The sequence below is a fragment of the Salvelinus sp. IW2-2015 genome, linkage group LG23 (assembly GCF_002910315.2).
Source record: "Salvelinus sp. IW2-2015 linkage group LG23, ASM291031v2, whole genome shotgun sequence".
Taxonomy (NCBI): domain Eukaryota; kingdom Metazoa; phylum Chordata; class Actinopteri; order Salmoniformes; family Salmonidae; genus Salvelinus; species Salvelinus sp. IW2-2015.
Genome location: NC_036863.1, coordinates 33,358,295 through 33,375,865, shown reverse-complemented (window position 1 = coordinate 33,375,865; position 17,571 = coordinate 33,358,295). Strand labels below are relative to the sequence as shown.

Sequence of the window (17,571 nt, the reverse complement as noted above, 5' to 3'; positions counted from 1 at the left end):
AGTTCGCCTAATTTCAGTTTATTTGACAAAACAAGTATAGTGTAGAGATTCATTGTACCATCTAAACCGCTGTGAAATATAGTTTCCATAACCACAAATATTGTACGAAACTTAAGGAAAAGCATAGAAATAGGGCACATAGAACAGATCTACCGCTTCTTAGGCTTGCTTTCAATGAGAATGATAGATCTATAACGCGCATTTCTAGTGAATTTGGTCGGGTCGCTCAAAAAGTTACATATTGCAGCTTTACATACCATTGGCCCCTTTCTAAGCTGTGTCTGTTGGCCTCTGAAAAACAAAGGTGATCATAATACAACTTACAACCCACTCTTTCCAATGTCATTTGTGAGTATCCTCTTATACCAGTAGTCTTATACCAGTAGACAGTGCTATGGAGCGGGTTGAGAGCTTCAAGTTCTTTGGCGTCCACYTCACTAAGGACTTAACATGGTCCACACACACCCACACAGTCGTGAAGAGGGCAAGACATCGCCTCTTCCCCCTCAGGAGGCTGAAAAGATTTGGCATGGGTACTCAAAAAGTTCTACAGCTGCACCATCGAGAGGATCTTGGCTGGCTGCATCACCGCTTGGTATGATAATGCACTGCCCTCGACCGCAAAGTGCTACGGAGGGTGGTGCAGACAGCCCAGTACATCACTGGGGCCGAACTCCCTGCCATCCAGGACCTCTATATCAGGCGATGTCGGAGTTTACTCTGTTATCGTCCGGCTAACGGTACCGGAGCATCGGCTCTAAGACCAACATGCTCTGAGACAGCTTCTACCCCCAAGCCATAAGACTGCTAAATAGCCATAAGACTGCTAAATAGTTAATTAAATGGTTACARCTCTTATTATTATCTATTCTGATGCCTAGTCACTTTACCCTGCCTTCATGTACATATCTACCTTAAGTACCTCATACCACTGCACATTGATCTGGTACTAGTATTCCCTGTATATACAGTAGCTCCATTCTCGTGTATTTTATTCCTCATGTTAGGCAAGCATTTCATGAGTATCAAGCCCCTTTTTTTAAATTTTTCACCTAAAATGACATACCCAAATCTAACTGCCTGTAGCTCAGGACCTGAAGCATTCATATGCATAATCTTGATACCTTTTGAAAGGAAACACTTTGAAGTTTGTGTAAATGTTAAATTAATGTAGGATAATATAACACACTAGATCTGGTAAAAGATAGTACAAAGAAAAAAAKCATTGTATTTTTTGGACCATCATCTTTGAAATGCAAGAGAAAGGCCATAATGTATTATTCCAGCCCAGGCAATTTAGATTTTGGCCACTGGATGGCAGCAGTGTATGTGCAAAGTTTTAGACTGATCAAATGAACCATTGCATTTCTGTAAAAAAAAAAAAAAACAAGACTGCCGAAATGTGCCTACTTGGTTTATTAATACATTTTCAAGTTCATAACTGTGCACTCTCCTCAAACAATAACATGGTATTATTTCACTGTAATAGCTACTGTAAATTGGACAGTGCAGTTAGATTAACACGAATGTAAGTTTTCTGCCAATATCAGATATGTCTATGTCCTGGGAAATGTTCTTGTTACTTACAACCTTATGCTAATCACATTAGCCTACGTTAGCTCAACCGTCCCGCGGGGGACCCACCGATCCTGTAGAGGTTTTAAAGTCTACACCCATTGTATTCGGCACGTGACAAATAGAATTTAATTCGTTTTTTAAATATTTATAATATGTTTAATGCCTTTCCTTCACTCAGCCATAATGACAACAGTATAGTCACCAGGCATTCAGTGGGTTTGTGTGGATAAGAGACTTTAGGCAGCAGAAGAACTCACCTGCATCATCATCGTCGTCGTCCATGTCCCCGTTGATCTCTGCCATTCTGATGAGACGAGCCTCCATCACCTCCATCTCCATACACTCCATCTGCTTCTTCATCAAGTCAAACTTAGCCTGAGGTAGACAGAGGTAGACAGAAAATGTAATATTCCCCCTACTAAATGTTACGTTCGTGCTCCATCTTCCCTGTCCTATTACTTAGGCGCACAACAGTAGTGTAAGTACAGACACTCGAGAGTGAGTGAGTCTGTCTGTACCTGTAGGTCCTTCATGTCTTTCTCCAGTCTCAGTCTCTCAGACGTCTCTGTCTCCAGCAGCTGGGAGGCCGACTCTCCAGTGTTCCTCTCATCCGCAAGCTCCGCTGACAACTCTGTGATCTGGAGGAACACACACACAGTATTTAATGTGTATGCCCCATGGCCTGGCCTATCTTCGGTCACAGTGCACTACAAACACACCATCAAAAGGCTACCTATGAAGCCCGAGAGTCATATCCTCAGCCTACTTTTCTTATCACAGACGGAGTCAAACATTGAACAAAGGTGGACTGTTTGAGTTGATAYCCTGACACAGCTTCTGGTGAATGAAGACAGTATGACTGAGTTACTTTATACTACTCCTGCAGCAAACGCTGTCTCCCAGAATGCAGTGCATAGAAGAAAGGCCCCAGGAGACTCACCCTGCTCTCCAGTCGATCACTGTTCAATCTCACTTCGTTTCTCTCTTTCTCAGTCTTCTCCAGCTTGCCCTTCAGATGCTGGATCTCCTCCTGGAAGAGAACATACAGTACAAGGACAAATATAAGAACGGGAAAGAGACAGTAGAAAATAGCTACAGCAGAGGTAGCCATATTGGAATCCTGTGCAACACTATGGAGATATTCACCACTRCCACCTGACATCATATAGCAACTCTGGAGACTTGACTCATGGTCGTGGGTGTGCAATCACACATTTCCAAGTATGCAAACCCTTACTTTAGTCATGTGGAGCAGATTTGCAGTGGGTGAGGTTGGATGGCTAAACAGGCCATTACAGTCAGAAAGAGAGACAGAGATACTCACATCTTTTCCTCGAATCTGTTCCTCTGTGAGCTGCACCTCGATGAGCGGCCGTACGGTGGTGAACAGCTTCCACCAGGGCCAGCCCTTCACTCCCTTGTTCTTCTTGATGTTCTTCTGGATGCAGCGGATGGCCAGGTCGTGGGTCTGCTCAGCACACAGAGAGAGAAACACAGCCCACAGAGAAAGAGAGTGGGTGGGACGGTAGTGGACTGTACTGTATGGGGCTGAGAGAGTGTGAATGCAGAGGAGAGAGTGGAAGCATAGTGCAGTACAGTGCAGAGGAGGTACAGTGCAGCAGAGCTCTACTACAGAAATAGAGTACAGAGAGCCACTCAACGCACTAACTACAGAGAATGAATATCTCATCAGATTAGTATTATCAGCCTAAACTTCACTGTGATTTACTCTTTACTATTGAATAACGTGCCATTTTTGATCTTGAGAAACCCTAGCCCTAGTCTCCATGTTATTGACGTACAGGATGGCTGGACATGTACACATCCAATAATCATGTGTTGCAGCATCGACTAACCAGCCAGGCCTCATCAGTCAGCCTTCTCTGGAGGGTTGCTGCAGACTATTTTCCAAGGCTGGAAGCTCTTTTGATGTATTATATCAAACATCAATACATCTTGGAAGCCGATTCCAAGTGTTACACGATTTCCATGCAGCTTGTGCATGAGCATCTGTAGTGGCGGCAGATTATGGCAAAACCCAATTAGACAACACAATATTCCCAGCGTCAAGTAAATTCCGCCCCGAAGTCAGCCTCTATGGCCAATTAGGATTTGTTACGCCATGAAAGCCGTAACACAGTGCTACATTCAGCAAATCTCAGACAGACATATTCAACAGGACTCATTTGTGATGTTTAGACCTTAATGAATGAGGCAAACAGAAGATATCTAAACAAAGGGCTATTCATATTGAGAGGGTGTCTGTCTGTCTACTGTATGTCAGTCTGTGGAGAGGATGTGAATCGTGGGCCAAGATTCTGACATAATCATCTACACTCTTAGACAAAACGGTGTTATCTAGGGGACCCCGAAGAACCCTTTTGGAACCCTTTTTTGTAAGAGTATAGGGCTAGGTAGGAGTGGATGTCATTGCCTGGGTAATAGCTTTGGTTCGGTGTCTCTCTCCTACCTGTGCGTGAATGTGTGTGTGGTCCGCATGCATGTGTGCGTGCGTGCGCTGTGTTTGTGAAGACTGAGCTCTACTTGACGGTGCAGCAGAAGCACCCGCCCACACCACCTGCTTCCACTCAGCACCGCACTCCCTGACTTAAAACAAGCGCTTAATTAGGAAGCCCATCGGCTGCTCTGTTCAATTCCCCCCGGCTCCCAGAGGTATACATGAGGAAAGAAAACACACAGCGGAACACTGGGCTGTGTTTCAAAAGAAAACATCCTGTCTTCCATATGCCCTCCCTCCACTACTGTACGAGAGAGAGAGAGACACAGGCACACTTTCAAAAGGGAAATTGTTTCTTCTCGAAAGGGAGATATATATTCCTGATGAAGTCATGCTGGGATGACTTCAAAAAGCTCTGGAAACCATGATGAATCAATCAAAAGTTACAGGACATTCTATGACACAGCCAGCCGCTTATCAAGCACCATGGGCTTTTAGTATGTTTGCCGCTGCCATAGAACACATTCCTAACACTCTCAGAGTGTATTTCCATCTAACCACGGCACATCTGTTGAGAACGGATACATCATACAGTGACATTATGGAAGCCTAATCAAATTTCATGAACGGGGAAGACCGAGTGAGAGCCCTAGTGGGTTTCATTATACAATCATTATTATAAGACAGGCCTCTGGATAGAGACACACTCCGTTAATCTTCCTGCTAGAGAGGGCGGGAGGAAAGAGGGAGGAGGGAACTCGATTCGCACAGTAATATACCACTTCACCGCATTCCTCCAATTACACTTTTCTATTTCTTGGGCTGGTGCATTTGGAATAACTACTTTTTTACCTACTGCATATATCTGTGAAATGTTATATATTTTCAGGGCAGACAGAGAAACGCACATGGCCTGGTCTATCATCATTATTATACTGACTAAACCAGACAAACTCAAGAGGTTTGCAATGAAAAACTCATTGTTTTATAGTCAATCTAGGGCAGCTAAGGTTCTGTGACTTTTATCTGGTTAGGAGTGGTTGTTTCATATCAGTGTATGGAAACGGTTATTTCTGTTCCAGTAGAAAAATAGAAGTCTAAAGAGTTATTTGAGTAATTCTTGGTTTGGTGGTTCATTGTTCGCTGGAAATAATATCCGGTTCTTGACCTGATTGAACATTATATGAACTTTTTAGATAATGTGTTTGTCTGTAATTTCATAGTCATCAAGTCATGACTTCATATGTTTATGACTTTATATGAAATTACAGACAAACACATTATCTAAAAAGTTCATATAATGTTCAATCANATTATATGAACTTTTTAGATAATGTGTTTGTCTGTAATTTCATAMWKAMRKAMWKARYWKTMKAMWRYTMWKTMYKTMWKTATGAAATTACAGACAAACACATTATCTAAAAAGTTCATATAATGTTCAATCAYGTCAAYAACCMGATATTATTTCCAGCGAACAATGAACCACCAAACCAAGAAWTACACAAACAGACTTAGACTTCTATTTTTCTACTGGAACAGAAACAACCGTTTCCATACACTGATATGAAACAACCACTCCTAACCAGATAAAAACCACAGAACCTTAGCCGTCACCCATAATTGAGTACTACATCTTACCTCACAAAAACCTGAACTTCAGTTCAGAGGCAAAGATTTTACAATAAAAAAATCAATTGAATCTTATCTTTCTATTAAAGATAAACGTACGGGAAGAAACAGAGGAGAAAGCATTCAGAAAAAAAATAGGCGACCCGAATAATGGATTTAGTAATGGTACAGTCTTCATACAGTTCCTCAGTGGTGATTTCCTGCCCTTTCCAGTGGATTATAAAGCGCTCCTCACCCTCAGTCTCTGAACGATGGCCTTTGAACTTAATAAGAGAAAACCTTGGCCTTTCCCGGGTTCCTATTTCCACCACATGCCCATTACTCAAAAGCTGCTTATTTTGTCATGAGGGCAAAAAGAGAAGCACAAATCTTTAATAGAAGCAGAGATAACAAAAATGTCTAAAGGCTAAAAACTTCAGCTTTTTGCTCAACTAGCTAAAAAACGATTCCCATAGGCCACCTTGGGAAGATACTGCAGCGTATGTCCGTTTCTCAGAAAGCTTAAAGCCACATGGATGCTTCCTGGAAACAAAGAGAGTACAAAGACATGGCTGAAATGGAGGTAGTGTAGAGCGTGTGTGGAGGTGAAGGAAAGTTCCAGCCAGTGAGTGTAGTGATGTCCTGTGGGTGGTTGTGTACCAGCCAGTGAGTGTAGTGATGTCCTGTGGGTGGTTGTGTACAGCCGTTGAGTGTAGTGATGTCCTGTGGGTGGTGTGTACCAGCCGTGAGTGTAGTGATGTCCGTGTGGGTGGTTGTGTACCAGCCAGTGAGTGTAGTGATGTCCTTGTGGGTGGTTGTGTACCAGCCAGTGAGTGTAGTGATGTCCTGTGGGTGGTGGTGAACCAGCCAGTGAGTGTAGTGATGTCCTGTGGGTGGTTGTGTACCAGCCAGTGAGTGTAGTGATGTCCTGTGGGTGGTGGTGAACCAGCCAGTGGAGTGTAGTGATGTCCTGTGGGTGGTTGTGTACCAGCCAGTGAGTGTAGTGATGTCCTGTGGGTGGTGGTGAACCAGCCAGTGAACTCAGTTCTAGCCAGGCCAGATGAAGGCAGCCTGCTCACTCAGAGCGTAATCACACAGTGAAGGAGAGGAGTGCTGGATTCCATACATCAACTGCAAAAATGCTATCAGCGCCAGAGATGGCCCCATATCATGTGGAGAGAGATTAATGGAGAGATAGAACTGAGGAGAAGGAGATGCTGGCACGTATAATAGGGCTGCTTTTAAAACGAGCTGATCAATAAGAGTGTGATTAAGGGGGACATGCCACCCCCCTGTCCCTGGTGCAGATAGTGACAGTGAATCAGTGAATTCAGGTGGGATGGGGTGGGGTTAGGCCAATAGATTTACTAGGTCCTGTTGTGATTAGTTTGAGATTTACAGCAGAGCTAGCTGTAGTCCTATGGCGGAGCAAACAACCTTTAAAATGGGACCTGGAACAGGCTCCTTCACTCCAGACTCCTAGGCAACCACATCTCTCTAAGTTTTATTCTCTGTCTCTAAATCAATAGTAAAATATTGTTCTGTAGAGTTTACTGTAGAGCTTGCCGTAGTCTAAAAAAAGACTTCAGGAACAGGGGGAATATACAGTAGGAAGACTGAACTGTTCTCTACAAAAAAACTATCAATGTAAATCATGGAAAATAAATCCTGGATTTCAAACTATAAAACAGATTCTGATCATATTGGACAGTCACAGTCATAGCCTTGACATACACAGTACATCTTTGTCTCCTTCCCTGCTTCTATCTTTAAATCCTGCCTTTCTTCTCTGACAGCTATCTGGATGACGTGAAGCCGTGGTGGAGTCATGCCTACCTTCCTCTTCTTGAAGGCCTGTCTGGCCAGGTACCCACTGCAGGCTGCTTGGAACAGGGTGATGTTGTGTCTGGTCTGCTCATCCCTCTGCTCCTCCAGTTTAGCCAAGGTCCCCGCTCTGAAGAACAACTGGGGAGGAAAGTACACACCTTTTAGTTCATCATCAAACAAAATAGATATAGTCAGGTTTGTTCAAGTCTGAAGCTGATTTAAATAAAAATTGACTTGAAATTGACTTCAAGAAAGTATGCCTTTTTAGCACCTATTACACAAATAAATTACATTAACAAGAAAGCGGTAGATCCATCCACTGTAGTCTAAAGACAACAGCCCTTTAATCCAAGAAGATTGGGTATAAAGTAATTGAGCGTGTTTGAGTGGTAAGGTGAAAGCAACCGACTGTAGACGAAAGTCGAGGAGGGAAGTTGGGGAGGTATATCTGTGACAGCTGAAAGTCGGAAACTAAAGTTGTTTATGAAAGTTTTTATTTATAATGTCAAAATATACATGTCTCCAACTCCCATACCACACACTCACAAACTGACATCATATGCGTGTAGGCTACATTGTACAATCAGTGAGAGAGCCTCAAATATCACATTCATTTGTATCACTCCACCGTATACATGAATCACGCAAAAGCTCCTGTTTCAGTCATTCTTCCCCATAATGCAACAGACTTTGAAAGGCGGTGAAAAACGACGGTCACCGACTTGACAAAAGTGATCCGCTTGAACGCGCCCGTTATCTCTGCCAGAGAGTGTCAGCATTGTGTCCATATTGGCCGGGTCAAAGATGAAACAGAGTTAAAGGGCCAGTAGAAGTGCCGTCACATGACAATCTCCTATCATTCACATACACTCTGAGAGACATCATCAGGCCAGGGTCAGGCACAGTGTGAAGACTGGTGCCAGTCAGTCAGCTTAAAGGCGAAGGATGGATGGTGATGGGAGAGTTGACAGGCTCCAGTGCTTTATAAAAGATCAAACCTCCCTGGCATACATGAAAGAACCATTAGGTGGAACAGACACACATTTAAGCAGGATATACTGTATTACCAATACGAAGAGGGGTTCAGAAAACACACTGTACTGCAATGTTAGAGGGAGAATGTCATGAATTTGGCTTCAAAATAAAACAGTAAAGTCATGTTTGTCATATGCATTTTGTCCATAATGTAACTCTATATCAGAAAACCACAAGTTAGGAGATCTCTGGGTGTCAGCGTCATATTATGATCAGAATGGGTAAATCAAAGTGGACATGAGACGTGACTTCCTGTTGTGGCAGTGTTTACCACAGTGAGAGTTGTGTGGTGGACCCAGTGTCATGAGAAGATTTGGTGCTGCTGTTAATTGGCATTCTGCTGATGCCACTGCTGTTGCTAGGACACCGTTGGAATGCTTTGTGAACCACCATCTTGGTGCTAATCTACTCCAAAGGCCATTTCAATCTCCAAACCCCGAAGGCAACAACAGCTGTCTCCCAAGAAATTACCATTTTTAATTACAATACTTTCTTGTTGGCTATGGGCCACTTCTCAGCTGATGGGATTAAACAGAAGTGTGCCAAGCAGTGTTTACTGTGATTAGTCTACAAGTGCCAGGGCGAAAGACAACATCGAAGACCATCACCTGCCAGAAATTACTCTATACCGACATGAATACAAAGGAGACATGATTGTGCGTCTCGCGGTGAGGCTGGAAGGCAGGCATGCCTCTCAGARCCATCCTCCCCAGCCAAGAGACTTCCAGGGCAGGCAACACTTGTCAAGACAGTTCACCCAGGGTCACAAACACATCCCAGCTAACAACAAACAATCCTACAACTTTAGAGTCTCATTAGGTCATTAAATAACGTTTTCATAGGAATGTTTCCAAACGACCATTCCCTTAATGTCAAATAGAACTTACCCAGAACTTAAGATAATGTTCTAGACACGTTTCATGGGAATGTTGCAAGAACATTCATGTGTCCAGTTTTCTGAGAGTTAGCAAAATATTCCATCAACCTCCTACCAAACATACACAGAACATGGTTGCCATGTTCTCAGAACATAAGATATTAATATTCTAGACACGTTTCATGAGAATGTTACAAGAACATTCCTGTGTCCAGTTTTCTGAGGGTTTCCGAGGGTTAGGAGAATATTCCATCAACGTTCCACCAAACAAACACAGAACATGGTTGCTATGTTCTCAGAACAAAACATTAATATTCTAAAGATGTTTTTATGGGAACGTTGCAAGAACATTTATTTATTCCGCACCTCCTGTCATTACAGGCTGCATCACATCTAGCTGTGATTCGGAGTCCCATAGGGCGGCGCCTAATTGGCCCAGCGTCGTCCGGGTTTGGCCGTCATTGTAAATAAGAATTTGTTCTTAACTGACTTGCCTAGTTAAATAAAGGTTAAATAAAATGATGCCATCCATGAGTAACGTGCGCAGGTAGCCTACATTAAGTAATAGTTTGACAATCAGTTAACATCATGACTAGTTGTGTTTATGACACATTACAAAGGGAGGCTAATACATTTTAAGTTAAAATACATCTTTACTGTTAGGTCCATAGAGATCCTATTAAATGAATATGGATACTGTATGTAATTACTGTATGTGATCAAATAGATAAGTGCATGCACACATGGGAGGTCTCATATACAGAAAGCCCTTCATTTACTGAAATAAGTCAATCAAATCAATGATGAGAGACTAGTCGGATTAACTGATACCTGACATGGACATGGTGGCAGCGCAGGAAGATCGGAGTACAACGTCCCATGCAATGTACCATGAACCAAGAGGTTGTGAGTTCAAATCCCAGGAGAGGACATGTTGAATAATAATTGCTGTATAAATGAACATGCAAAAATGTAATTGTGTGTCAAATATGTAAGTTAAAAGCACTGTGTGCGTGAGTTTCCCTTACCTTGCCAAACAAAGAGATGAATGGATGAGTGGTTCACCAATCAGGGCTTTGATTGGCTTGGCAAAAGTAACAGGACGTGATGTGAAATTACTTTTTTTTTACACAAAAAAATATTATTTCATCAAATGAAGGGCTTTGTGTGCGTGCACTTATCTATTTGATCATATACAGTAATTACATACAGTATCCATATTCATTTAATAGGATCTCTATGGACCTAACAGTAAAGATGTCTTTTAACTTAAAATGTATTAGCCTCCCTTTTCAATGTGTCATAAACACAACTAGTCATGATGTTAACTGATTGTCAAACTATTACTTAATGTAGGCTACCTGCGCACGTTACTCATGGATGGCGTAATGACAGGAGGTGCGGAAAAAATACATGTTTTAAGCCTCATTAAAATATATTTTTCTGCTTAGAATTTCCGACATTTGGTAGGCTATTTGTTAGTCAACTTGTCTATAATTAGATACATGCAGCTTCTCTTCTGTCATTACTTGATGCTCGTCTAGAATATTAAATAAAGCCCTGCTCACCAGAATGTCATAAATCGATAGAATGATCAATGTACCATCAACGATCTAGTTGACATCGGTAAAGTTCTCTTTAATTTCTGCTTCTGTCACGGAGCGAGGACGTTAAGAAACCAGGGACAATTCCAAATGACATAATTTTGACCGGTTTTAAGGAAATGAAAAACTGTGAAAACAATCCCGCATGTTTCTGATATTTTAGTTAGTCTTGGACGCATATTTTATGTGGTTGAAAATAAAATACTGTCAGCTTTTATGCTGCTGAAAGAAATTGCACGTAGGCCAGGAACACTTAATTCTGCTGAAGTTAATATTGTAATAGGCTCAATGTGAGGCCTATAGTCAGTGTCCAGACTTATATTCCAACTATTAGGCTACTGGACTAAAATAATTCTGGCATCACTTCTAAATTAATGATATTCAGTGAATGTCATTCATTAAGCCTCCTACACAAGTCTTGTAACTCCAATTGATGCATACACTGCTGTCCATGTGCGTCTTGGTCTCGGCCACTTATCTTCGCCTTGGCAAAAATGTGTTATCGTTGAAACACACCGCATTTTGAGCATATTCCACAAGTTTTCAAGAATATTCACAAATTGTTCATGCGACTGACATGAGGTAATGATAAATACTGTGATCGCATACAGTTTTCATGGAATCTGTTTTCATTATTGTGATAGGCTCATGTTTTACCGGTACGGCGTACCACCACTATTTATTTTGCCAGTAGTTCATACCGGACCATTCCAGCTTGCTTTCACCCCTGGAATAGTAAAAAAATAACTGATAATGTACACAGACATGGTGACGTAGCAGAAATATATGAATGTTGTGAACCATAAGGTTGTGAGTTCAAATCCCAGGTGAGGACATATAATAATTACTGTATAAATGAACATGCACAATGTAATAATTTATGTGGTGTCAAATACGTACGTTGAAAGCACTGTGTGTGTATCCCTAACCTTGCCAACAGACAAAAAAAGAGCTGTGAATGGATCAGTGGTTCACCAATCAGGGCCTTGATGGGCTTGGCAACAGTTACAAGGTGTAATGTGTAATAAAAACACATTTTTCTAAGAACATGGCAACCATGTTCAGTGTATGTTTGGTAGAACGTTGATGGAATATTCTCATAACCCTCAGAAAACTGGACATGAATGTTCTTGCCATGTTCAATAAAACACATCTAAAACATTAACATTGTAACCGTGTTCTTAGTTAGATAAGTTCTGTTTGACATTAAGGGAATGTTCTCCTAACACAAACACATGCTAAAAAGGTTCTCAGAACATTTTTGCTAACAAAGATAGAATGTTCCCCTAACTAACAGAAAACTAGACCCCCAAACATTAGGGGGAAATTACGGGGAACATTATGAAAACGTTCTCTCTCCTTAGAATTGTTACTGGGATTCCACAAGGAAAAACACGTGGAAGGAGGAATCTTTAGCTACAAGTTGAAGAAACCTACTGTATGCATGGGACAGCATCTGTTTTCTGGGTTTCTATAACCCCTTTTCACTCAATATAATATGAACAGAGGTAGTTTAACCAGTGACTAAATCAAAGCGTGAAGTGTTTTAATGTTGTGGTAGTAGTGGTACTCACCCTACTCAGTCCCATGTGATAGCTGCTCTTCTCCAGGTCCAGGGACTCCAGCAGCTCCTCTACCGCCTGGAAACACACACAGACACACAGATCATTCCCTGCCCCTCTACCCCCGGATTATCCCTCCACAGCAGTCCCGTCGAGCTGCCAACTGACACAATCCCAGCATCCCAACAACCACTCCTCTAATCAGACAGATTGACAGAACCCTGATCTGTAGTCCTTTCACATTCTACCTCACACATCCGGCCCGATCCCCACCCTCTCCTCTCCTATTCTCAAGGACACAGAGCATGTGCAGGGAGAGAGGCAAAAACTGACCAGACAGCTCGTCCTCCAGAATCCACCTTCTCCAAGCTTGTTCCTCCTGGCCCCGTGGTGGTCTCGGCCCCATAGCAGCCTTGAACACATACAGCCTCTGCAGAGGGGCACCGCCTGCAGCTCTCCCTCTCTGTGTTACGGTCTGTCTCTGTGTGTCTCTCTGCCGTCCCTTTCCCTGGGTGGTGTGGACAGGTCCACTTGAGCCTCCAGCCTGAAAGGCCCCATCTAGATTACACTGTGAGAGGAGCTGCAGCACCGAGCACTGAGGGCCTTTTGTCTGACGACGTTTCCACAGAAACCCCGCTACGAGACACTGACGCAGGGGAAAACTGCTTTTCTCTCTCTGTACCACCTTCGCTCAGTCTCTCACACTCTTCTGTAAAGAGTAGCTTTTGTGTTCTTTTCCCCACCATTTCACTTCAGCCTGGCTCCTCTTTCAGGGGACCAATACACAATTGACCCTCATTGATAGTTAACCTCAGAGTGGAACCCTCATTAGCAATCCTCCCTTCACAGGTTGGGTCACACTAAAATACTTTTAGGCCCTCTCACCATTTACATCGCACATAAACCATTGCAGTGGAGAGTTCCTATCCTAAGAAAATCATTAGGGTAAAACCACCAGGCAGACAGCCTCCAGGGTAGACAATATATTTCACAAAGTTGATACGTTTAGCCCTAAACCCCAGTGCAATTAGAAGGCCTTTCGTTTCTGTCTCTGCTTCTGCTATGTTGAATAGGTCATCACAATGGCTCTGATTAACAGAGGTTTATTCCTCTGTCAGTGGGCTACTGACAGCCAGGAAGGAGATGGCCTCTTCAGTTTATTAATGTAACACTACAGACCTCATCTATGCTCCACACACACACACAAAGAAAAATAGACTGACCCTCTTCTCATCCTTCACTATGTAGTTGCGGCCAAGTTTCTTGGTCAGGTGTGGTGCCAGCACATCGAAGCGGCGGCGGAATTCTGAGAAGACCATGTGATCAGGGTATCCTGTAAAGACAACGACATGGGGGCAAGGTTATGGAGCTACAATGTTTTACAGAACTATTTATTCTAACCACATAGTCTACGTGACATACAGTAGAGCAGTGTTGGTCGTTTGGTTTGTTTGTGAAGGAAACCAGACTCCAGTCTAGGCAGGTCAGACCCTTCAGGACCTTCATCTAACAACCACAGCCTCTAGTTCTGTCAGCCTTCTCACCTTGTCTGTAGATTCTGAGGGCGTCCAGCAGCTTGGAGCCGCGGAGCTGGGACCGGAGCAGGGCCACATCCAGCTGCATCAGGCCAGAGTCTCCACTTTCCCCCTGGGCCTCCAATTCCCCTCTGCCCGCCCGCAGGGCATCAGCATTGGGCAGCAAGCAGTGGACAAAGTGAACCCTGGACCTCCTTACCGTGTCCAGCAGAGCGTCCTGAAGGAGAGAAGGGTTAACTGGGACTCAAATGATAACAGTGATAGAGGACTAGAGGATAGGGCAAGGCCTCACCGTGCACTGAGAGAGTAGCCCAATTTAATCACAGATCAAACGTCGTTAATCGTATGCAAAGGCGCCACACTATGGCTCTCACACATTTCATACATTAAGCAATCTCATAAAATAATCAGCTTGAGTTGTAATAAATGGTGTAGTTAAGAAATGTACTCTGGACCAGGAAATCTGATGCCTAGACCCTGCACTGGGATGGCTTCTAGCTCCTACCCTTTAAAGCTGTTATAACACAGCAAAAACATAGGAAGAAAGATTATACATTTAGCAGACGCTCTTATCTAGAGTGACTTACAGGAGCAATTAGGACTAAGTGACTTACTCAAGGGTACATAGGCAGATGTTTCACCTAGTCGCCTTGGGGATTCGAACCAGCAACCTTTAGGTTACTGGCCCAACGTTATTAACCGCTAGGCTACCTACCGCCCCAAACGCTGTGTGAACACCTCTCTCAGAGGGAGGGCATACATTAGGCAATGCTAATTAAAAGACTCCATTTACTGAATCAGCTCGTGTATAGGATTTAAATGAGGGTCTTGTGGACCAACACAACGTGGATATACACATAATGAAACATGAACAGAAGTGGAAATATAATAAGTTATTGTGGGCCCTCTAGATCTCTCTCCCTCTCACAGTCCCTCGACCAGACCTGGCCCCTGCAGATGGCCCCTAGCCTCTCACCACTTGTAGTTTGATCTGGATGCAGAAGGACTTCTTCTTGACGGCTGCCACCCCGGTGGTGAAGGTCTTCCTCATGCTGGTGGCACGCCGCAAGGTCAGCTGGGAAACGCCCTCAAGGCCAGCAATGGAGCCTGACAGGATGGTGGCCCCACCCCCTCGACTCATAAACAGACCACTGATGTTCTTCCTAGAGAGGAGAGCGACAAATCCGACACGGTCAGAAATGTCTGTTGCAAGTGTTGCCAATCAAGCTAAAACATTATGTGGGACGGGTGTTACTTTTGGGAGTCCTGCAGGAGACTCGCTGCATTGGTCGAGACAGGATTCTGTTTAGCATGGCTCAGCCAACCACGGGCGTCATACTCCACCCAGTCTGTACCATGGCTGTGGCCCAGCAGGAAGTGATGTAGTCTCTCACTCTTCAACAGCAAGGTGTGACCTGACCAGTAGAGAGGATAAAGGAGTTGATAACAATTATGTATGCCAATGTTTACGTGTATGGATGTCTACAGTATGTGTGGTAATGAACATAATGTGAAAAAGAAGAAAAACAACAAATCATTGTCACCTTTGAGCAGACAATATACTTTCTATAAACCTGTATTTTTGGTGTTTTTGCAGTAAAATTATTTTAGAATATGGTAGTTTAGAAAACAGAGAATTCTTTGAACATAAATACTGTTTGCTGCTATAGTTTTTCCCCCATTGTTTCTATTATTCTTCACTGTAAAACAGAGTGGCACATTGCATACCACAACATATCTGGGTGATTAGTTCTGTTAAAGTAATCTGTCAACTCTGCCACTGTATTGGTAGCCTGACTGCCAGTCTGTTTATGCTCTCTTCCCAACTCCTTATGGAATTGCCATGCAATTGTTTGGCTTGACAATCACGACGCAGTAGGCAAAAGCACAAACTGATCTGGGACCAGGGTAGTGTATTGGTGGGTTCAACGTAAAACTGACTTTACCTGATGATGCACATCCATTCACTCCTTTGCATTGTCATGACAATTCTGAATCATAAAAATCATCCAAAGGAAAGTTGGTAGAATGTTTGAATGTAGAATGTCTGGTCGATAAGAGTGACAGCGTTGATTTGAAACCCATTTTATTGCTTTGCCATGGTGATTCTATTCATTAGAATGCAATTACATTTGAAAATGATGATATCAAAATGTTTGAAGAATTAAGAACGTTAGAACGGTTGGTTGATAGGCACTAATGCTGATTTGGAAAATCCAACAACCTCAAAACTAGACGTGCGACTTGTTTCTGCTACCCAAGATTTTCAATTGTTAACTCGGTAGAGCATGACACTTGTAATGCCAGGGTAGTGGGTTCCATTTCCGGGACCAGCCATACATAAAATGTACGCACGCATGATGTATGTCGCTTTGGATAAAAGCATTTGCTAAATGGCATATCATTTTACAAAATGAGCTTCTACACCCAGCAATTTAACCAGTCTGTACCATGGATGGCACAGGAGCATCGATATCTTCCTATCAAATTGTTTTTTCTTATCAGTATTTGGTTAATTGCTTATTTTTGTGTATTATCGACATTCTATACTGAACAACAAAAAAAACAACATGCAACAATTTTACTGAGTTACAGTTCATATAAGGAAATCAGTCAATTGAAATTAATAAATTAGGCCCTAATCTATGGATTTCATACGACTAAGCAGGGGCGCAGCCATGGGTGGGCCTGGGAGGACATAGGCCCACCCACTGGGGAGCCAGGCCCAGCCAACCAAAATTAGTTTTTTGACACAAAATGGCTTTATTAGACAGAAATACTCAGAATTTCATCAGCTGGCCAGGTGGCTGCTCTCAGACGACCCTGCAGGTGAAGAAGCCGGATGTGGAGATCCTGGGCTGGCGGGGTTACACGTGGTCTGCGATTGTGAGGCCAGTTTAACGTACTGCCAAATTCTCTAAAACGACGTTGGAGGCGGCTTATGGTAGAGAAATTAACATTTAATTATCTGGCAACAGCTCTGGTGGACATTCCTGCAGTCAGCATGCCAATTGCACGGTCCCTCAAAACTTGAGATCTGTGGCATTGTGTTGTGTGACAAAACTGCACATTTTAGAGTGGCCTTTTATTGTCCCCAGCACAAGATGCACCTGTGTAATGATCATGCTGTTTAATCAGCTCCATGATATGCCACACCTATCAGGTGGATGGATTATCTTGGCGAAGGAGAAATGCTCACTAACAGGGATGTAAACAAATTTGTGCAAACAAATTTAGAGAAATACGCTTTTTGTGAATATGGAACATTTCTGGGATCTTTTATTTCAGCTCATGAAACATGGGACTAACACTTTACATGCTGCGTTTACATTTTTGTTCAGTGTATGTTTAGAATGCACTTAGGTACATATAGAACTGGTTTTATGAGTGAATTTCTCAGATATCTGGCATTGTGAGTGCTACTGGAAGTCCCAGTTCCTAAACATAACCAGCTTCCACTTCCACAACCAGCACCGGCCTGAACAGG

The 17,571-nt window shown here is 43.0% G+C and overlaps 1 protein-coding gene across 11 annotated transcripts in view; it reads right to left on the bottom strand.

The window, feature by feature from the left end:
* The window catches only part of LOC111951207 (unconventional myosin-XVIIIa), a 115,173-nt gene that overhangs the window by 29,324 nt on the left and 68,278 nt on the right, over positions 1-17,571 (bottom strand). For all 11 annotated transcript variants that reach the window (XM_070434565.1, XM_070434569.1, XM_070434566.1 and 8 more), the window contains 10 exons: positions 15,340-15,499; positions 15,061-15,247; positions 14,094-14,301; positions 13,773-13,882; positions 12,562-12,627; positions 7,481-7,609; positions 2,903-3,046; positions 2,519-2,608; positions 2,097-2,216; positions 1,836-1,953 (listed from right to left, as the gene is read on the bottom strand). In XM_070434565.1, the coding sequence (XP_070290666.1) occupies positions 1,836-1,953; positions 2,097-2,216; positions 2,519-2,608; positions 2,903-3,046; positions 7,481-7,609; positions 12,562-12,627; positions 13,773-13,882; positions 14,094-14,301; positions 15,061-15,247; positions 15,340-15,499 (1,332 nt within the window). The remainder of the gene's footprint in view (positions 1-1,835; positions 1,954-2,096; positions 2,217-2,518; positions 2,609-2,902; positions 3,047-7,480; positions 7,610-12,561; positions 12,628-13,772; positions 13,883-14,093; positions 14,302-15,060; positions 15,248-15,339; positions 15,500-17,571) is intronic.